This window comes from Aphelocoma coerulescens, chromosome 3 (genome assembly GCF_041296385.1).
Source record: "Aphelocoma coerulescens isolate FSJ_1873_10779 chromosome 3, UR_Acoe_1.0, whole genome shotgun sequence".
Lineage (NCBI taxonomy): Eukaryota > Metazoa > Chordata > Aves > Passeriformes > Corvidae > Aphelocoma > Aphelocoma coerulescens.
Window position 1 is genome coordinate 34,814,161 of NC_091016.1, and position 18,771 is coordinate 34,832,931.

At 44.1% G+C, this 18,771-nt stretch overlaps 2 protein-coding genes across 3 annotated transcripts in view; one reads left to right on the top strand and one right to left on the bottom strand.

The window, feature by feature from the left end:
- The window catches only part of RBKS (ribokinase), a 72,560-nt gene extending 66,117 nt beyond the window's left edge, over positions 1 to 6,443 (top strand). For both annotated transcript variants that reach the window (XM_069009801.1, XM_069009802.1), the window contains one exon: positions 5,206 to 6,443. In XM_069009801.1, coding sequence (XP_068865902.1) covers positions 5,206 to 5,379 — 174 coding nt within the window. In that variant the 3' untranslated portion in view covers positions 5,380 to 6,443. The remainder of the gene's footprint in view (positions 1 to 5,205) is intronic.
- MRPL33 (mitochondrial ribosomal protein L33) lies at positions 6,257 to 12,459 on the bottom strand. The gene is made up of 4 exons (XM_069009803.1): positions 12,386 to 12,459; positions 11,491 to 11,509; positions 8,805 to 8,911; positions 6,257 to 6,664 (listed from the first exon to the last, which is right to left on the bottom strand). Exons 1-4 carry the CDS (start codon positions 12,405 to 12,407, stop codon positions 6,615 to 6,617), a joined length of 198 nt encoding a protein of 65 aa, XP_068865904.1. The 5' UTR covers positions 12,408 to 12,459; the 3' UTR covers positions 6,257 to 6,614.
- Between the last annotated feature and the right edge of the window lie 6,312 nt (positions 12,460 to 18,771).

Below are 18,771 nucleotides of genomic sequence, written 5' to 3' on the forward strand. Positions count from 1 at the left end.
TCCTAAAGGAGTGAACCATGTGGAAAGGACCCACTCTGGGGCAGTTCATGAGGAACTGTAGCCTGTTGGAAGGACTCATGTTAGAGAATTTAATGAAGGACCCTCTCCTGTGGCAGGGACCCCATGCAGAAGCAGAGGAAGAGTGTGAGGAGTCTTTCCCCTGAGGAGGAAGGAGCAGCAGAGACATGTGGTGAACTGACCACAAACCCATTCCCTGTCACCCTGTGGTGCTGTCTGGGGAGGAGGTAGAGAAATTGGAAGTGAAATTAAGCTTGGGAAGAATAGAGCGTGGGGGGAAGGTGTTTTAAGGTTTGCTTTACTTCTCATTATCCTACTCGGATCTGATTGGTAATAAGGGAATTTCCCCAAGTCAGGTCTGTTTTACCTGTAATGGTGATTGCTCCCTGCCCTTATTCCAATCCACAAGCCTTTTGTTCTATTTTCTCTCCCTTGTTCAGCTGAACAGGGGGGTGACAGAGTGGCTTTGGTGAACATCTGGTGTCCATCCAGGGTCTCCCCACCACATGCTGTCACCAAAGGATATTTTACTCCCTGAGCATTTCAGTTGAAATCATCCCTTAGCTGAGACATAGACCCTAATGGCACAAGACTATCTGAATATATCCAAAGGCTGTAAATGTTTCTCCAGCTCCACTAGTAACCTTTCATCAAAGCACAGCCCAGGGATTCTTGTAGGGAGACGTAGGCTTTTCCCACTTGTGAGCAATGGATAGTGAGTGCCTTTGCTGACAGCTATTTTTGTGTTACATAGGGCTAATTTGCAGTTCGGGTACAGAGTAGGCAGAGGTACAGCAAGGAATGTTGAGCAGATGTGACAGAGCGATAACATCCTTAGCATAATCCAGTATCACACAGTTGTGGAGTGCTATAAATACAACAGGAATTCTCCAAGGCCCAATTCCTTCGACAGAGTTGGGCATCTCTGCATTGCCATGGATGTAGACTGCACTAAGTCAGTGTAATCCTCAGGCTTTGTTCATTTGTGCACTTTTGTGAATGCTCCTTGGAGACTATAAGCAGCATTGTGAGCAATGTTACTGACCACAGTAACATGTTCCCAGTTACGGTTCTACATCATAATGCAGTTTTTGACAGCTTTTGGGTTGATGTTTTAATTTATGCACTAAATGAAGAGTTTATCATTACAGGCAAAACATTTCTCTTGTACTGCTATACAACATCCTTTTCAGGTGTTTCTTTGGGCCTTGGTAACATGTTCTTACAATCTATTTAATGGAATGAATCCATGTTAATAGCCAGACTGCACTAGGACTGCGACTTCTTAAAAATCACCTGAGAAAAGTTTTCTGAGGTTCAGTAACAATGTCAGGTTTCGGGAGCCAGAGCCCTCTCAATGTTCTTCCATGTTGCTGTTGCTCTTGCCCAGAAGGACAGGCTGGGAGGGCAAAGGCTGAGCAAAAGATTGCTCTGGAACAAGGTGGTGCAGCTGCTGCCACTCTGTGAACTGTAGCTTTTGGCCTCTTGGCTGCCAAATTTTTTTGGTGAGCAAGTTATCTTATTGCATAAGTGAAATGCATCCTAATAGTCTGTAAATGATGGATTGAAAAAGGCTTTACGTGCTGGAAAGGCTGTTGAACAATATAGTTTCCACTTACAAAGCACTTTCCTTAAAAAGCTTCTCAGGGCAGCATCGTATAAAAATAGTTATACTAAAGTTGTGAACCAGCTTCTGACAAATCAGGACTAACAAAAGCTAAGGTATAAATAGAAGTGTTTTCATGGGTCTTCTCTTCTCTAGAGGCACAGAATCTCAATCAGTGTGGGATTGTAAGAAACAAAAATGCCCTTTTCCAGACACACAGGAAAACAAGGACCTTACAGACTAGTGGCACAGAATATAAATAGGTTTTCAAAACTGCTTCAAAACCATAAAAGTTAGTCAAAACCATGACATTTGTATTTAAGAATGAGCCACACCATATCAGACAATTTAAAAATCCAATTCTTTATTTTATTTCAAACAAACTAGCATCTCCTGCTTTACAGAAAGGCTAAATATGTTATACTTTCATAATTATGGAATGAATTGTCTCCAGGCACTCAAGGATATGAGGATTATCTCAAAGTCTGCAGTGTATTAGAATTCCCGGAAGACAAATGCTGAAGAATGTAAAATATTACATACTCTGTGTTTATATTTTGTCAATGGGCACTCTCATCTGGTCATTTTCAAATTCTTTTTTTTGTGAAGTTAAGTTAGAATTATTTTTCTTAGAGCAGGTTTTGAAACAGCTAAATGTAAATCTGCTATTTGCTATTCCAGTGTTTGTGTAATCTTGATTTTACTCTGAGCCTATTTCTTCTAGTACTCTGTGCCAACCTTTTCTGAATCTACCAAACCCAATGTAGTTTAATCCACAACACCAAAGAAAGGAAGGTCTCTTTCTGTAAGCCAGATATAGTCCTTACTGCAGTTAACCTTGCATCTGAATCAGTTCTGCTATTGCTCTTTTAGTCATGTTTGACCAGTCATGTCTGCACAGACCAGAAGCAAGGCTGAGCAGGGTATCTACATAATCCATCTGATGCATGATGCTGGTCTTAGTGCAGCAGCTCCTGTATTGAAAACACCCCCTCCACAAAACGTTCACTTACCAACAGCTGAATTTATGATACCCTTCAGGTCTGTAATAGCTAGGCTTTGCAGATACTGACTGCTTCAGTCTGTGCATGGGAAGTGAGGATTTCAGCAAAAGTTTACTGGCATCAAATCCTTCAGTATATTCTCCAATCACCCTGTAATCTTTTCTCTTGCAAAAAAAATGCTACGGGGCCTTTTTCCATTCTGGATGGGAGTCTGCTGTTCTCTCCCTTTTCTGCTTTCAGAGTCATTTATCATTGTTCAGCCACACTAAAGGGGAGATCTCCAGCCATCTCACAACCTCAGAGTGTCACGCACGAGCAGGGAGCCACAGGAACATTGCAGGGAGAACGTACACTCCATCTCACTGGCATAGGGACTAAGACCTGTGTGATACGTGGTTAGTCTTTTTTGTTCCAATAGCCAACAGTGCAGCAATTATTAAAGAAAAGTCAGACAGACAGTATTCTGCTCCATGCTGCTGCCAGGTAATAGTTTATACTATTTGACACCAGATATTCTGAGTATTACTCATTAAAATATTTGGCTACTTCCATTTCCCAGTGATCACTGAAAACAATGTTCTTCCTGCTAGAGCTACAGCAGAACAGATCTGCATGATGAAATCCTATTCCTGTCTATAACAACAGCACCAAAATAGCTTTAATAATTAATCATGCACTGATTAGATTACGAACTCTAAGATGGGATGGAGATTTTTGTATTATGCATCAGACAAAAGGCACTGGCAATGCTTAACTAGCAGTCACCTGCTCCTGCTCCACCTGCCATTGTGGGAACACTCCGGAAACCAGAAGGGAGACAAAGGCCCAACAGAAATTGATAAAAACCTTCACCTGCCCTTGGTATGTTCAGGAATACAGAACTGTTGAAACAGGTGCTGCTACAGCTGCATGCAGGGGCACTGCTTCGCTTATTAACTTGTCATTTGCCAGGCCATGCTCTCCATTGTATCCTGATGGAAGAGAACATTCAAACTCCAGGCCAAGCAAGAGTTATGCAGGGAATTTTCTGACTGGAAACACCAATTCAAACAGCCACTGTGCTATGGCTGGGCAAGGAGAGGCCAGGCCTGGGGTAGGGCCCCTATCCTGTGCTCACCCTCATTAGTGTCGCTTGCTCTGCCTCACTGCTCTGCCCTGTCAGGTGCTTGCAACATTAGAAACAAATTTCTATGTAAGTGGCATTGTTTTGTTGGAATGATATTAAATGCAGCTGATTTCAGGGCAAGTAAGAGTTTAAGACTGAGAAACACTAGTACTTGAAATTGGAAAATTACTTCCTAGTCTTAACTTCCAGTAGAAATTTTGCTGAGCTGTTTTAATGAAGTTTTTCCAGGCCCTTTGCTCTTGTCCCATGACTCTTGGTGCCTATTTATGACAATAAAGAGGCAAAATCCCTCAGGGGAGATAGTCCATATACTGGATCTGGAATGAAATAAGATAGTACTAGTGTGTCTAATTTAATGCCTTCACTGGAACAAAAGTATGCTTAAAAAGAAGGGACCTTAGGACCAGTTTTATGGTACCAACAAGAATTGGTATCAGTCTGGCCTTAGAAATCAAGCCAGTTTTAGGGAAGGAGGAGGAAAGAACACTGTGGACTGAAATGAGCAAATCAAGTTAAAAATGGCCATCAATGAAGTTAAATTTTGCCAGTTGTTGGGGACACTTCATAGCGCTGAACATCGCTAAACAACAGTTATTGTTAAAAAGCACTTGGGAGGCGAACAGCTGTCATTCCCTGTTGACCAGAGCACAGCCAGTGGTATCTGAGCAAGAGGGTCAGAGCAAGCTGGGGTGTGGCTGGTGCCCATGTGGGACAGATGTACTCCCTGCCTCCCGAGGGCTCCCACGGGGCAGGCAGGGCATGGCCTGGGAATGACGGGTAGCTCAAGAGGGCCATGGCTGCCAGAGCTCCAGGTGAATGCCACCCACTGTCCTCATCCTTCATGGTCAAACTCAGCACAGGTGGCAAAGCTTGCCCCAGGAATAGGAGTGGTTTATAGATGCAATCATAGTTTTTAATGTCAGTGGGACCTTTTTAATAAACAAAAGCTAAGTTCTGGAAGCATCAAACTGTATCACTCCGCAACTAGGAATTTGCAGACACCACAAGCCACATGGCTTATTTTTTTTCCCCTTTTCTCTGCCCCTTCTACCACTGACCTTTATGAAAAACAGAAGTTAAATGAGAAAAATAGCTTTAATGAAACATCCAGGTTGAGAAATCAAAATCGGACACTCCAACAACAGGAAGTTTCAACAGCAGTGTTTATAACAGTGTCTTGCTGAACTGTGGCACACTTGCTTTTCTTTTTCTTTAAGTTTTAAGCCATATTATAATGTGCACCTTGACTCAGCAGCTGGGCACAAGGATAGTATTGTGGCATTAGTTTAACTTTGCAGAATTTCCTAGGCATAGGAAAGTGAATTGAACTCAACCACAGAACAATTTCCTGACCCCTGCAATCAGTGCTACAACTTGTGTCTTTCCTGTAAAGGCATCTGAATTGTTTCCCTGTGCAAATACACTTCAGCTTGTTTGTTATTTTATTCTAGGGTGCTGGAGACAGTTTTGTGGGAGCACTAGCCTTCTACCTGGCTTACTATCCCAAGTTATCCATGGAGGAAATGATCAGGAAGTCTAACTGTGTCGCATCAGTGAGCGTCCAGGCACCGGGGACACAATCTTCATATCCTTACAGGAAGGACTTGCCTCAGGACCTTTTCTAATTGATTGTCTAGCTCGCTGTACTGATTTTATCTCATACCAGACAGCATTATTCTCCTGACTGCACTGAGGTTCTCTTCTGCTGATTGAAAAGGCCAGGAGAGTTTCTTTGCTTCTTATTTCAGGAATCCTGTGTGTTCCTGTTCTACAGCAGTAAGATGGGGTGGGGGTGGTGGGTCTTTCAAACACAGCACAGCAGGTGTCTCTGGCCCCACACAGCCCTGAGCTTGTGGTCGTCCCACACAGTGCGCTCTACTACATAAAGTTTACAGCAAAACACCCAGAGGGTATTGGGCTCCTGGCAGTATTTTTACTTGATTTTATCACAACTTCTGATGTGAAATGGCAGCACATGAAGCAGAGCATCAGCTTTGAGACTGGAACTTCAGTGCTCAAACACCAGGGCCAGTGTCTGGCTCACAACAAAGCCCCGTATATCAAGCTTGGGCCCACCTGTGCCCACATGCCTCAGGTGTGGCACTGCACTCCGTGCTTCCCCACTCGGGAGGGGCCCTCCAACTGCAAATAGGACAGGACTGCTACGGAGGTAGACCTTGAAAAATGTTTTTAGCCATCTTGCTCTAAACACAGGCAAGCTAGTTACAGAAAAAAACCCCTTACATCGGAGAACTACCTTGTCTGTTTCCTTCATGTTTGACAAAAACCCAGGAGTGAAAAATCCATCCTACTAACCTGGCTGAAAATAATACAGCCCTTTTAACCATGGTAATAGCTTATCCAAAAACTCATCTAGGTTCCCATTGCTTCTTTCCTCAGAAGGAGCTGGTGCAACATTACCCCTCCAAGTAATGACACCAGCTCGTGGTCACTACTGTCGCATCTGTGGCTGGTAGGTTAGAAAAACTTGCAATCCTGCCATTGAATTCCTGCTGTGGAAAATGTTAATTTTTATTGCTTTATAAAACAATAGTTCCTTTGAAGATTACAGCCTCTTTCACAATAGAAAACACAGACAATGGGATTTGCTATTTAATTTTTTTAAATTGAGCACTGTAAAAATAACTCAAAAGATAAATAAATGTTACTGTGATGATCTATGTCCAGACATCTCTCTCTACATTGTTTTATTCACAATGGCCTTCAAATCACAGGAGATGGTGATCCCAGTTCATTTCCTCTCTTTTCAGCCCATGTTGCTGGATTTCTGAATCAGTGTTCACCCTGTCCTCCCCCCAGACCATCCTCTCCTCATGTATAAATCAAGTCCAGTCATTGTTCACACAGAGCGGATTTTTCTCTTCTCTGTGAAGAGGACACGTTGTTTTGCTACAGGGGGAAAAAAAAAAGAGAAAAAAGAATCCGTTAAGAAGCCTGAAGTGTTAAAATTCAATTCAGCCAGCCCACGTTCCTTTTCTCCTGGCTGCCTTCACTGCTTAAATGAGTGTGGAGCAACTGACTGGCACAGCACCGTTGTTAACCAACTCTTGAAGGAGTTTAGTGGTGCTTTCACTTTACCACATGTAATTTTTACTTCCTAAGATGTCCACTTTACCTCTGTGAGAATAAGTATCAGGATGCAAGTGACTGAAAACACTCAACAGCTGCTCTGTGTGACTATTCTGAGTCACAGCTGCTCAATGTAGAGACAAAAATAGGTTCTTTCTGCTTTTTACTACTCTTCAACTGCAGAGCCCAAACAACTACAGATGATGAGCTGGATCTAGTCAGCCTCACAGGCTGACTGAGAAGTTAACCAATTGTCCTGTGGATCTCTCAACGAGGCACAAACTGGCCCTGTCCACAATGCCTGATGCAGGTGTTTGCAAAGTCACTACAGGTTAAGCATAGTCAAAGCATTAATAAAACCCCAAAATTACAAAATAAATCAAAGCAAAGCTTTACAATGCCATTTGAAAATCAACACTGTTTGGTTGAATTTCATTACATGAATTCCATTGAAAGCTACGCAAGAGCAATCCACACAACAACAAAATCTCTTCTTCCACATAAAAGTTTCGTTTTAAGAAATACTGCAGATATTACAGATTCTGTTGCTGCAGTTGGGAGGTAGTGAAACTTGGGCAAGCCTGCCACTACTTCACTAAAAAGCTTCATTCTGCGGACGTCCCAGGTTTCTGAGAAGTACAAAACATAAGGTGAAAACACATGCCAAGTGAAAATGCTTCCTAACATATTCCTGATGTGAGTTGTTATCTAGACTCAAATTTACTTCCCTTCACACATGCAACACTTTCTCACATCAATTTCTCACTTGTGTTCTACTACAGGCTACAAAGATCAGAGCTTTCTTCGGCAACCTACTACATGTTCTGTATGAGTTCTTCTCTTTCTTCACTTCCCTAAAAGTTGCAAAGCTTCTGGAGGATCACTCTGCACGATGTTTCAATGCAATAATTTATTTTTCTTATTCAAGAAAATAGTCCCAGAGATCTCTGATTCCCCTTCTGTGTGGAATTCAAAAAGAAAGCCACAGCCTCTGTCACCTTTGATGACAGCATATTGCTTCTCTGGTGGTTTCTCTCACCTCTCAGAGCTCCTGTACTGTTAGCTCTGAGAATGAAAAGGTAGACCTCTAACAAGAATATAAAATTTAAAAAAAAAATAAGCTTGAGTCATGTAACTACTGTCCATGCATTATGTACTTAGAGCTGCTTAATAAATTTCTTATATTCTGTAACTTTAAATAAGCCTTTTTTGCATTAGCTCCACCATGTTATTTCTGACATAGTTTGGTTTAAATTCTAAGTTTACCCAAATTAAGCTTTTTAATATTAAATTCAGCTTTTTAATGTTAACCACAGAAACTTGAACCCTTAGTCACCTTTCAAAAAGCTGGGTGAGCAAAAGGCAGTTTGGCAAGTGCTATAACCTGTCCAACAAATCAGATTCTTAAACTGAGAATATCTGCAAGGACCAGGGGAACATAAAAGAATCCACTAACTGTCATCTGGAGAGTGATAATCATTTGTGGAACGGGAAGAATTTGTGCCTATTTCTTTAGAAGAAAAAGTCCATTTTGTAAGAGATGGTTAAAATTTCTGGTCTAGAGCTCCCACGGCAGCTGAACAGAACACTTCTGTTGATGTGTACTTTGTGCCTGCTTGTTGGAGGTAGCACAGTCTAGCAAACCACACAAAGAAACAGAATGAAAGAACTCCTGTGTCACTTGACTTCGCCAGTGACATGTGGCATGGCTGTCATCAAAGTCTCTGATGTGTCAGGCAAGTTATTGCTTTGTTTCACTGCCACAATCTGTAAAATGAGGGTAACATTTACTTCCCACTGGAATGTCATGAAGAACAGCAACAATACAGTCATTTGAGTATGAAACATGTTATGACATATTCTGCTTAGATGGGAAAAATCCTGCTGCATTCAAATCTTTTCCCCCCCAGAGTCAGAGAAGCTTATACAAAGCATGCTGACTTCTTCCCCAAGTTCTTACCGATGGGATCGTATCTCAGTAAGACCAGTTTTTCCTGCAGTCGGAGTCTCCTGATGTTGAAACAGTAGCCTGTCTCTGCAGCGCTCTTCATCCTCACCAGAATGTATCTAAAGTCACAAGGGATGTCTCTGTGTCAGTGCACAGGCATTTAGCGAGGGCCCACATCTGCCAGGGCACTGGCCAATGGACAAGCTTTCAGCATACGCAGTTTGGCACAGTCACATAAGACACTTCATTTCAACTTCAGTGATGGGAGTATGAAAACTCTGTATGCTTAACTTTTAACACAGACAAACACTAAACCATAAGCTCCAGCATCAAGCTTAGGTAAATAATTCCTCAACAAGATACCAGCCTAGAGAAAAGTGAGGTAGGAGGAATAAAAACAAGAAAAAAAGAAATGAGGAAAATCAGCATATGATTGAGTCACTATGGCTTAAAAGCTAATGGCAAGAGAGGAAGGATGATGGTCGTTAAAGATGTTCAGGCTGTAGATAACACTGTATCGCAGACTATCACTTCCTCATGCAGAGAGGAAGCTAAGCAGATAGGCTGGCACAAGAGGCATGCAAAAGGGAAGCAGAACCCCTTGGCACCATCCATCCTGCTAGAGATACAGAGCTTGATGTTAACCCAGCCACGGGAACCCCCTTCCCTACTGGAGGGCTCTCGGTTTGCAGAGCAGGCTGGCAGCAACTGTGGTGTCCTGGGAGCAGGAGACTGAGGAAGCTGCTCCAAGCTCCCATTCTGGAAGTATGCCAAGATCTGAGCAACTTCCCAGACAGAGAGCATCTTCTGAAGTTTCAAAAGAAACGTTAAACCCTTTAACCAGTCTGTAAATTACGTCTTTCTCTTCCATTTCAATGGAGAGATGGATACATCTCTGTATGCGGGCATTCAGTTCACTTTTCATTTGCCTTTATTTTCCTGTTTCTAACACAAAATGATCTGTCAAAATTAACCCATTTTTCCTCACTTGTGCAGCTCTGACCAGTGTACTTCCTTAAGCTCTTCCTTTTCAGCTTTGCAATCAAATTTGAGCTCAAAATAAAGACACTGGATTCCTGCAGACAACTGACCAAGCATATTCTTGGGATTATCCCTCTCCTGTACACTACTGCAGGTGTGCTGTGAAGCACCAGTAACCACAAAGACTCCTTTCCCTATACCTCACTCACTTCCTCAAAGCCTCTGTGCAATTTCCCCTTTCTGGGGGAATCAGTGGCATCAGTGTGACCAGGCCTTGAAATTCTTGTGCACCACACATTTGAGGCCAAGCCTATTCTGAACAATAGACCTTGTTAAAAAGAATTACTCCCCTGTGAAGAAATGGAACAAGGAGCAGAGGCAGAAAACAAGACTGGAAAGCTGTTGGGGCACAGGAAGAAACCCAAAGGGGGTGGAGAAGGATAAATAATGTAAGAATATATTGCTGAAGTGCATATGGGACTGTAAAAGAACAGAGAAAGAAACATCGGGATAAAAAATAGAATAAAATGAAATGAAATAAAATGGAGCGTGTGGTAGAAATCCCTACATTAACATTAGTAACACCATTTAAAAAAATCTACTTTTTCACCTTGCAGAAATCTCCCCCTTTGCTCTGTTTGTTTTTATGAACAGGTAACAGTAGAATGATGAGATGTCAAACTGCTCTCTGTCAGGCACATACTTGGGAAGAGCTTTCTTAATTTAAAAGCCTGACAATTGTGCAGAAATTCTGTAACAGAAGAATCTGCTCAAATGTGGCAAGAGGCTGGTACTGGCTCTATAGGGGGCAGATTCTTAAAAAAACCAAAATACAGAAAATGTACCAAAGGCCATAGATCCTGGGCCTGTGGGGTACCAAATATAATACACTCACACAGAATGCAACTTCTGGGAATGGGAAGACAGGAATGCGTTCACATAAATGTACCAGTTTAGCCTCTTGGATTTGTCTAGCTAATTTTCTTACAAACAGCATTTTGCATCCAAGTCAGTTTCTCCACATGATCTTGTCTCCTTGTGCCCACACTGTAAGAGTACTGGTGTGCTCAAAGTACATATTCCTTCCTTTCCAACCCTTAACACACCATCAGCTTTCTTTACAGGTCAGAGGACTATGACTAATTTTCTTCCACAGCCCACGAACATCTCTGCTGAGCTGGACTACAGAGCAAGCTAAGAGCCCTAACTGCACCCTGTCCACTCCTCATATATAAACACAGGAATGTGCTAAACCGAGGAAGTGTTCTGCACTCTGGCTATGGGAAAGCTTCACAGCACTTGCCCAAAGTCCACGCCACAGACAACAAAGATCCACGCTGCACCTCAGTTTACTCTTCTCAGCTAAAAAGGTATGACAGGAGAACAACAGGAAGAGTATGTGGCTCATTTACAGCCTCTAATCACAGAGCACAGAGGTGTGCCTCCCCCTGTGCAGGGCGCTTTGGAGATTACAGCTGAGCTCAGTGTGACAGCCCATAGGACAAAACCTGCCTTTGCTGCAAGTTCAGAACCCATGGGAGAGTTTCCCACCATTCTGTACTTACCTGTGAGAAGACACACATACAGCATGGGTGAGAGGAGGCAGCTAGACTCAAGGACTGAAATTCTCTTGGGTATATTAAAAAGATCTAGAGAAGCTTAACATTTTGCAAAGATATACCAGCAATCAAAAACTGGTGAGGAAAACATCACTTACTTAGATTTGCTCTTGGCCACTGGGGATTTTTGCCACATGAAGAAGAGAAAAACAGAAGAAACAGTTAACATTTTATCTTGTTTCCTTTTATGCAGTAAATAAAGATTAAGTGTTTTCCACTGCCTGACTTTGCTAAAGCCCCAGAGAGATAGTGCAAAGAGATTTACTGTCACGATAAAGCATCACTCATTCTTGCAAGTGCTGTCAGTTCCCTGCTCTTTCTGCCATCATAGCACCTTTGTAAGTGTCTGTGCAAATGCAGTGCCCAGCGTGACAGGCTGCACTTGCTGCAGCCTCCAGATGTTCTCAGTGAGTTTTCAGCTTCAGTGCTGAGTATGAATTCTCTGGGTGAATGTGAAGTTAAGACAGATGTGAGCAGCACTGCTGGTGCAAACTGCAGTCCCAGTCTCCCCGACTTGTTTCCACCCACTCCTGCTTCGGCTCCTGCTCTGGTGCCAACTCAGGGGTTTGCATGGCCACAGGTGCAGAGCGGGGAGCCCTTCTCAGCCGAGCCCGACCTTCCCACGAGGCTGCTTTTGGGTTCGCTGCTCTAACCCGCAGCATAGCATGAAACAGGCTGAATTTCTGTCAGCTCACTGAATTTAAAGTAATCATACCTCTGCAGCACAAATGCAAAACCCCACTAAAAAAAAAAAAAAGAAAGCTCATCTATATTGTGTCTACGCAAGTCTTGCTGAGGTCACCCTGAGCTTCCTCCGGGGCACGCCGGGAGGCCCCGCGGCCGAAGGAGGGGAAGGGCAGGGAAGGGCAGGGAAGGGCCGGGAAGGGCCGGGAAGGTCGCGCCGCCGCCGGGGCGCGCGCCCGTGCGCCCGCCCCCACGGCCGCCCCCGCGGCCGCCGCCGCCGCCCGGCCCCGCCGCGCCCGCGCCACTCACGGGCCGCCGCCGTCAGGAACATCGCGCCGGGCCCGCAGCCGCCCGCCCCGCCCCTTCCGCCGCCACAACCGCGTCCGGGGCGCGGGGCCGGGCGGGCAGGGCCGGGCCGCCCGGGGGCGGGGCCGCAGGCGCTGCAGTGCCAGTGCCAGTGCCAGTGCCAGAGCCAGTGCCAGTGCCAGGCCTGGGGAATCCCGGATGCCCGGCCTGAAGGGCCAGCGGTAGCCTGGGCTGCATCCAGCACAGTCTGTGGCCAGCAGGTCGAGGGAGGTGGTCCTGCCCCTCCGCTGAGCCCTGGGGAGGCCACATGTGGAGTGCTGTGTCCAGTTCTGTGCTCCTCACTACAGAAGAGACATGGAGCTGTTGGACAGTATCCAGTGGAGGGCAACAAAGGGGCTGGAGCATCTCTCTTACAAGGAAAGGCTGAGGGAGCTGGGCCTGTTTAATCTAGAGAAGAGAAAACCGAGAGGGGATCTCACTAGTGCATGTAAATACTCAAAGGTGGGTGCCAAGAGGATGGTGCCTAGTGACAAGACAAGGTGCAGTGGACATAAACTAAAACACAGGAAGTTCCACCTCAACATGAGGAAGAATTTCTTTACACTGAGTGTGTCAGAGCACTGGGACAGGCTGCCCAGGGAAGTTGTGGAGTCTCCCTCTCTGGAGACATTTAAAGCCCACCTAGGTGTGTTCCTGAGTGATCTGCTGTAGGTGACCCTGCCTTGGCAGGGGGGTTGGACTAAATGATTTCCAGAGGTCCTTTCCAACCCTAACAATTCTGTGATTCTGTGATGTCCCCATGCAGGCCTATCCAGGCACGTGCTGACAGCCCACCCATGTATCTGGCACTGGGTCACGGCAGCAGGGCCAGTGCAGAGGGGGACATGCCCGGCTGTGATGGCCCCCCAGCCTGTGCCCCCTGGCTGGCAGAACGTCTCAGTTCTGCCCCACTGCATGGAAACATACAGCAGTTTGGGTTGGAAGGGACCTTAAAGATCATCTCATCCCAACTCCCTACTGTGGGCAGGGACGCTTCCCACTGGACCAGGTTGCTCAGAGCCCCAGCCAACCTGCACATGGCCGGGTCACGTTGAGCTTCTCATCAACCAACACCCGCAAGTCCTTCTCCTCAGGGCTGCTCTCAATCTGTTCTCTCATCCTTCAATGCATTTTAGGCACTGGAATAAGTTGCATGATGGAGTCACCATCCCTGGAGGTGTTTAAGAGGTGTCTGGATCTGGTGCAGGGAGATGATTTAGTGATTTAGGGGTCACAGTGATAGTGCTGGGTTGACGGACTAGATAATCTTAAAGGTCTCTTCCAACCCTGATAATGCTATGATCTACTAACCTCTGCCTGCCTTTCTTTTTTACAAAAAAGGGGGTGCTGCTATGGTGTCAAAGTCCCCAAGTCATTAGGCAACTAAACCTATCAGTGTTCATGAGATACTGTACAAAAGCCATGGGCAGGGAGGCTCAAGACAGGCACCAAGGCAAGTCTTCATATTCCTCTGACCCCTTAGATACTGAACTGTAATATAGTATCCTCTAAAAAATTCACAGAAGGTCTGTGGCTTGCTCTGCTTCCATCAGTTAGGTTAACTGTTATTGATGGAATTCAAATCCTTGAATATTTAGCAATTACTAAGGTAATAAAAATGTCAGCTTGACATATTTAGATGAAGAACAAGACTTAGAATGTATAATAACATGCAGTTAATTTTATATTCTATGGCATGAAAACAAATGGCTGACCCAATAAAACACTGGCACAAAACAACATCTCCAGGAAAGCATTGCTGCTTGTGTCAAGTGTTTACTTGAGATGTTGTTCCTTGATTCAATTCAATTATTTCCAAATACTTCCTCTTAATGATACAACATTTCAGTCTTTACTATGTGGCCTTCAGAAATATAAATCTAGTAGTTACATAATCTGCCCATGAATATCAGAGTGAGAACTTGAAAACATTCAAGATGATAAAATGTGAGTGCTGTAAGACTCCTTCTCTTTGATCTGCGTTATTGCCTCAGTCAGAGCACAGACTGAAAAGGAGTAGGATTGCCAACCTCCTGACTTCACTGCCAGGAATATAAATCAACATTAAAGATGATTTCTAAATGAAATAGCAAGTTAAACATTTGTAGAAATATATCATCAAATAGAGGTTACTGTCTCTTTTTAAACCTCTTGCCTGTTGGCAAAAAGAAAACTGTTCCAGTGACATTTTCTCTGCTCTGCTGTGACAAGGGCTGCATAAATATAGACACTGTGGATTAGAATAGACTTCGACAGTCTTCAACTTCCTTTTTAGCAGCCTCTTCTGTAGACAGTTTTCAATAGCTATGGGTAAAACCCAGGGAGTCTGAAGCTGGTATGTGTGGCAAGGTGTTGACAGTGTCGCATGCCCCTGCTGGCAACAGTCATTGCTGACCTTGAGGAAAAGTTATTGTGGCTGGAGGAAAGGAGAGAGAGTGAGAATGTCTGACCCTGGCTCCGACTCAGGTTTGGCATGTGGGCTAGGATAAGTCATGTTCTTTGAGATCTTCGATGGCATGTGCAGTGCAAATGCAAATTTTTCCTTCAACTTTGCCTAAAGAAAGCAAGGAGTGTGATGAACTGTAATGCCAGCCTGGATAATTCTGGTACTTGCTTAAAGAGAAGTCACTCATGACTCCAGCAGAGATGATGCTTGTGCCAAACTGATCAATGTCACTCAGAATCAAACATAGGGTGGGTTTTTATCTTGCTAGAAAAACAGAATTTTGTCATGGTATAATCTAACTGATTTCTTCCATTTTTATGCTTTATATTCTAGGTTGAGCTCTCCTTCACCTCCAGGAAGTGAGGAGATGGCTGCTCCCTGCCAAGAAAGTGCAGCCAGGTTTCTGGCACATTCTGAGCAGGCAAAGGGCTGGTGTCTGAGGCTGGCGAGGGCGATGCTTCTTCAAGTGCACGCGGCACCTCCAGTCACTCATCGCTCAAAAAAGTCACAGAAGGGGAGGGGGGGTAGCAGATGAAATGTTTGCAAGGTAAATATCCTCTTGGCACTAGATCTTCTACGTGAGTTACTGTAATTAATGCATACAAAATCCAGTGCTGGAAACAAGAGAATAACACTGAAGCCTGGGAAAAGCTCCACGTGTCCTTCCTGGTTTCCCACAAAAAACAGGCAAACAGCTAACTAAGCCAAAAAAATGCAGACAGATTGGTGGACACAGCTTTTAACAGCCAGGGTAGTTTCTCCTCCCTTCTTGCTTTCCCTTTCTCAGCGTGTTACCACTTAGCAGTGTTCTGCTGTCCGCAGTGTTAAACAAACACTCATGGGCACTATTGTGCAAATCACTCATCCCAGATAACAGATGGATTTTTACATTCTTTCTGCATATCTGAATCCATTATCCCAATAGGGCCGAGAAGAAAATGGGCATTAGCTTAATGCAGTTCTGAAAGAGGAACTGTTCAGGTCAGGAGAGCGGGAATTATGGAAAGAGCCATCTGAAGTGCTAAATCACTTTGAGCTAGTGACTAAATCCATTTCAGCTGCTGGTCTGTTTGAAGTGAGCTAGTAATGGCCTTTAGCCTAGTTCTTAGGTGTGTCCATGGCACAGTATCAATTTATTTGCTGATAATCTTGTTAGAAAACGTGGAAAAGCAATGGGTTTGGATGGTTCTCTTCTTACCTCCAGAACTTAGTCCTCCTAGATCAGATGTGGGGCACTCTGGTGTGGTTAGGGCACAGCTCTGTTTTCAGAGATTTACCTGTACCCTGCTTATTCCTTCCAGAGCATTGGTCTCTGGATCTGTTCTGGAGCTCCTTTCCCCAGCACCGACGTCATTCATATGTAAGGAGGGAAGAACAAAGACAGCACTCGCCTGTTTCTTGTGTGATTTTTCAATACCCATTTCCCAATCCCGGCATCCAAAGTAACAACATCCTTTCAAACCGCCCCCTCTTGAAATGCCACAGTCAAACAGCTGCAAATCAAAACACCTTGTAAACAAGTGACTGAAATCCCGTGGGATGCCCGAGGGCTTGGGCACGTCTCAGAGTGATTATAGTTCCTGCTATACAAATTGGAGTCCATGTAGCACAGTTTGTGCCAGCTCCGAGCTCTTGCTTTTTATTTTTAGCCCTGTTTGTCGAGGGGTTCTCATAATAAAAAGAATGACGTTCTGTATCAGTGACACACAGATAAAATTAGATAGTAGCCGGAAGTGATCCTACAACTAATCCTTCCCATTTTTTCCACAAGCTTTGGGATCCTGTGGGCCTCAAGGACAGCTCTTCTCTGTGTGAATTTCATTTCCCATCAGCAGGCAGCTGAAAAATTGGGCTTGCATAGGACTTGTGTGCAAAAAGAAATGAATGTCATTGTCAGTGCTTATGCCAACAGCTGGGACCATCTGGGATACCAAAGACAACAGTGTCTAGATGTGTACAGCTGATCAGAGGTTGTTTTTAGCAAGCCTTGAAACCTTCTTCCCTTTTTGGGGCAACAAAACAATGTTTCTGCCTTCCATGCATGGAGTTTTGTACACAGAGCAGCTTAAGTCATCAGGGTTCAGTCCTGGAAGCGATTAGTCCCCCAGACATAAGACACCCGCACTGATGCTGAAGATATTATTCCTTTCTTTGGAAGAAGCTGCCTAGGGGAAAGACAAGATAGGAGGTGCATTAGATTGCATCTCTAAAGTAGACCTTCTCTCAGTAGAGCAGGATCAGTTCTCATTTGTTTTGACACTTTTTTCCCCCTTCTAAATTTTGGATTGGTTTCATTTTTACTACACTGTAAAAGAAAAAAATACAAGAGGTTAACTGGTCAGCAGATGCTCTCTATTGCTTAGAAACACTGAATTCAATCAGGCAGCATACCTAGTGCACCTTCAAAGGAAGGTGCAGTTGTTTGCTATGTAATACAAAGGAATTAGTTGTGGTATTAGGGAAAAGAAAGAGTGTATCAAAATCAAAGCTGTGAACCTGCAAGATCCGATACTTTTAAGCAGGGTAGGTAAAGGCAAAGGGAAAGGATAGTTATGTAATGTGAACATGGTGTGACAGATAGGGAATTAATTTTTTTCCTCCCATAGCTTGTTGGAGGAGACTGGATCAAGTGCCTGGACTTGGTTTGTTTTATGTCAAAAATCTGCTCTGGAATGAATTGGTGTATCGCTCGTATCGCTTCTTGGCAAGGGGATGTCTTTAGCTTTAAGCCAGAGTGATCAGCTGTAAGGGAAAACAGGTGGTTCAAGTGTACAAGTGGATCTAGAGAACAAGAAGAGGGATACAGCTTTCTGCATCCCATGGCCTCCCTAAAGACTTTCTCACTTGAAGGAAGGTCACAGGGTTCAAAGCTGTTTCTCAAGTGCAGCTATGTAGCATTGCCTTGATGTCATGCAGTATTATAAACAAGTTATTATTTCATTCAGTGTTTTGGGAAATGATGGGACTGGAACAATACACCCACAGCAGTTCCCTCCCTTATCCCAGAAGACTCTTTAGTGAGTTACTTATGAGCTGTGCCTCACTAACTGATGTCTGTCTATCTGTCTGTCTGTGTCTGGTAAAAGTGTGTCTCTGAGGAATTTTGAGTAGGTATGTTGGTGGATTTTATGAAGGGCAGAGAGCTGGGAAGGAGGAGAGTGACATAGATTTGCAGTGTCTTGTGGTTTGATGGATGTTTGATGTATGAACATTGGGCTGAGAAGGCCCCAGGGCTTCATAGCTGCAAGCGCTGAATGCATCATCGCTCCTTTTTCCACAGATTTGTGCTTCTGAAGCCAGTCACTCGTTCACACCTGATGGGATAGCAGAAAAACAGAGTTAAGCAGGGCAGTGTTCCATTCATTTCTGTCTGCTTAGCTCAGGTTCAAGCTAGACCTGGGATGAATACTTAAAAACATCGGAATCATCATAAAGGAACAAGTACTAGAAATGAGGTTCAGCAGGAATGTATGTAGAAATCTGTTTGAAGTCTTAGGCTCTTGCATAACTGTCTCTGGCTAGTTCCCTAAACCCTTTTCTTCTGCTGTAGTCTCCCTAGACCCATTTTCCTTAAAAACATACAAGCAATTTGAAAGCCCTAATGACGCACAATGTGTGTTCTTTGACTTTTGCACAATCCCTGCAAAGAGACTGTCTTTCCTCTTTCTATTTCATAAGCAATGACCATCTGGCCTTGCCCCATCATGCCCAAATATAAAGAAATAGTCTCCCTCCTATAGAGGGGAGGCAGTGTACCAGGTTAAGAAGATAAAGACTGTAACAATATTCATAGGTGGCCTGTTGCAAGGGTTTTGTTGATCAGTAAAGATACGTGTACATTTGTCACCTTTTAGCCCATGTTATATTCTTCAGTGATGTCAAACTGCTAGATCAAATAATGTAA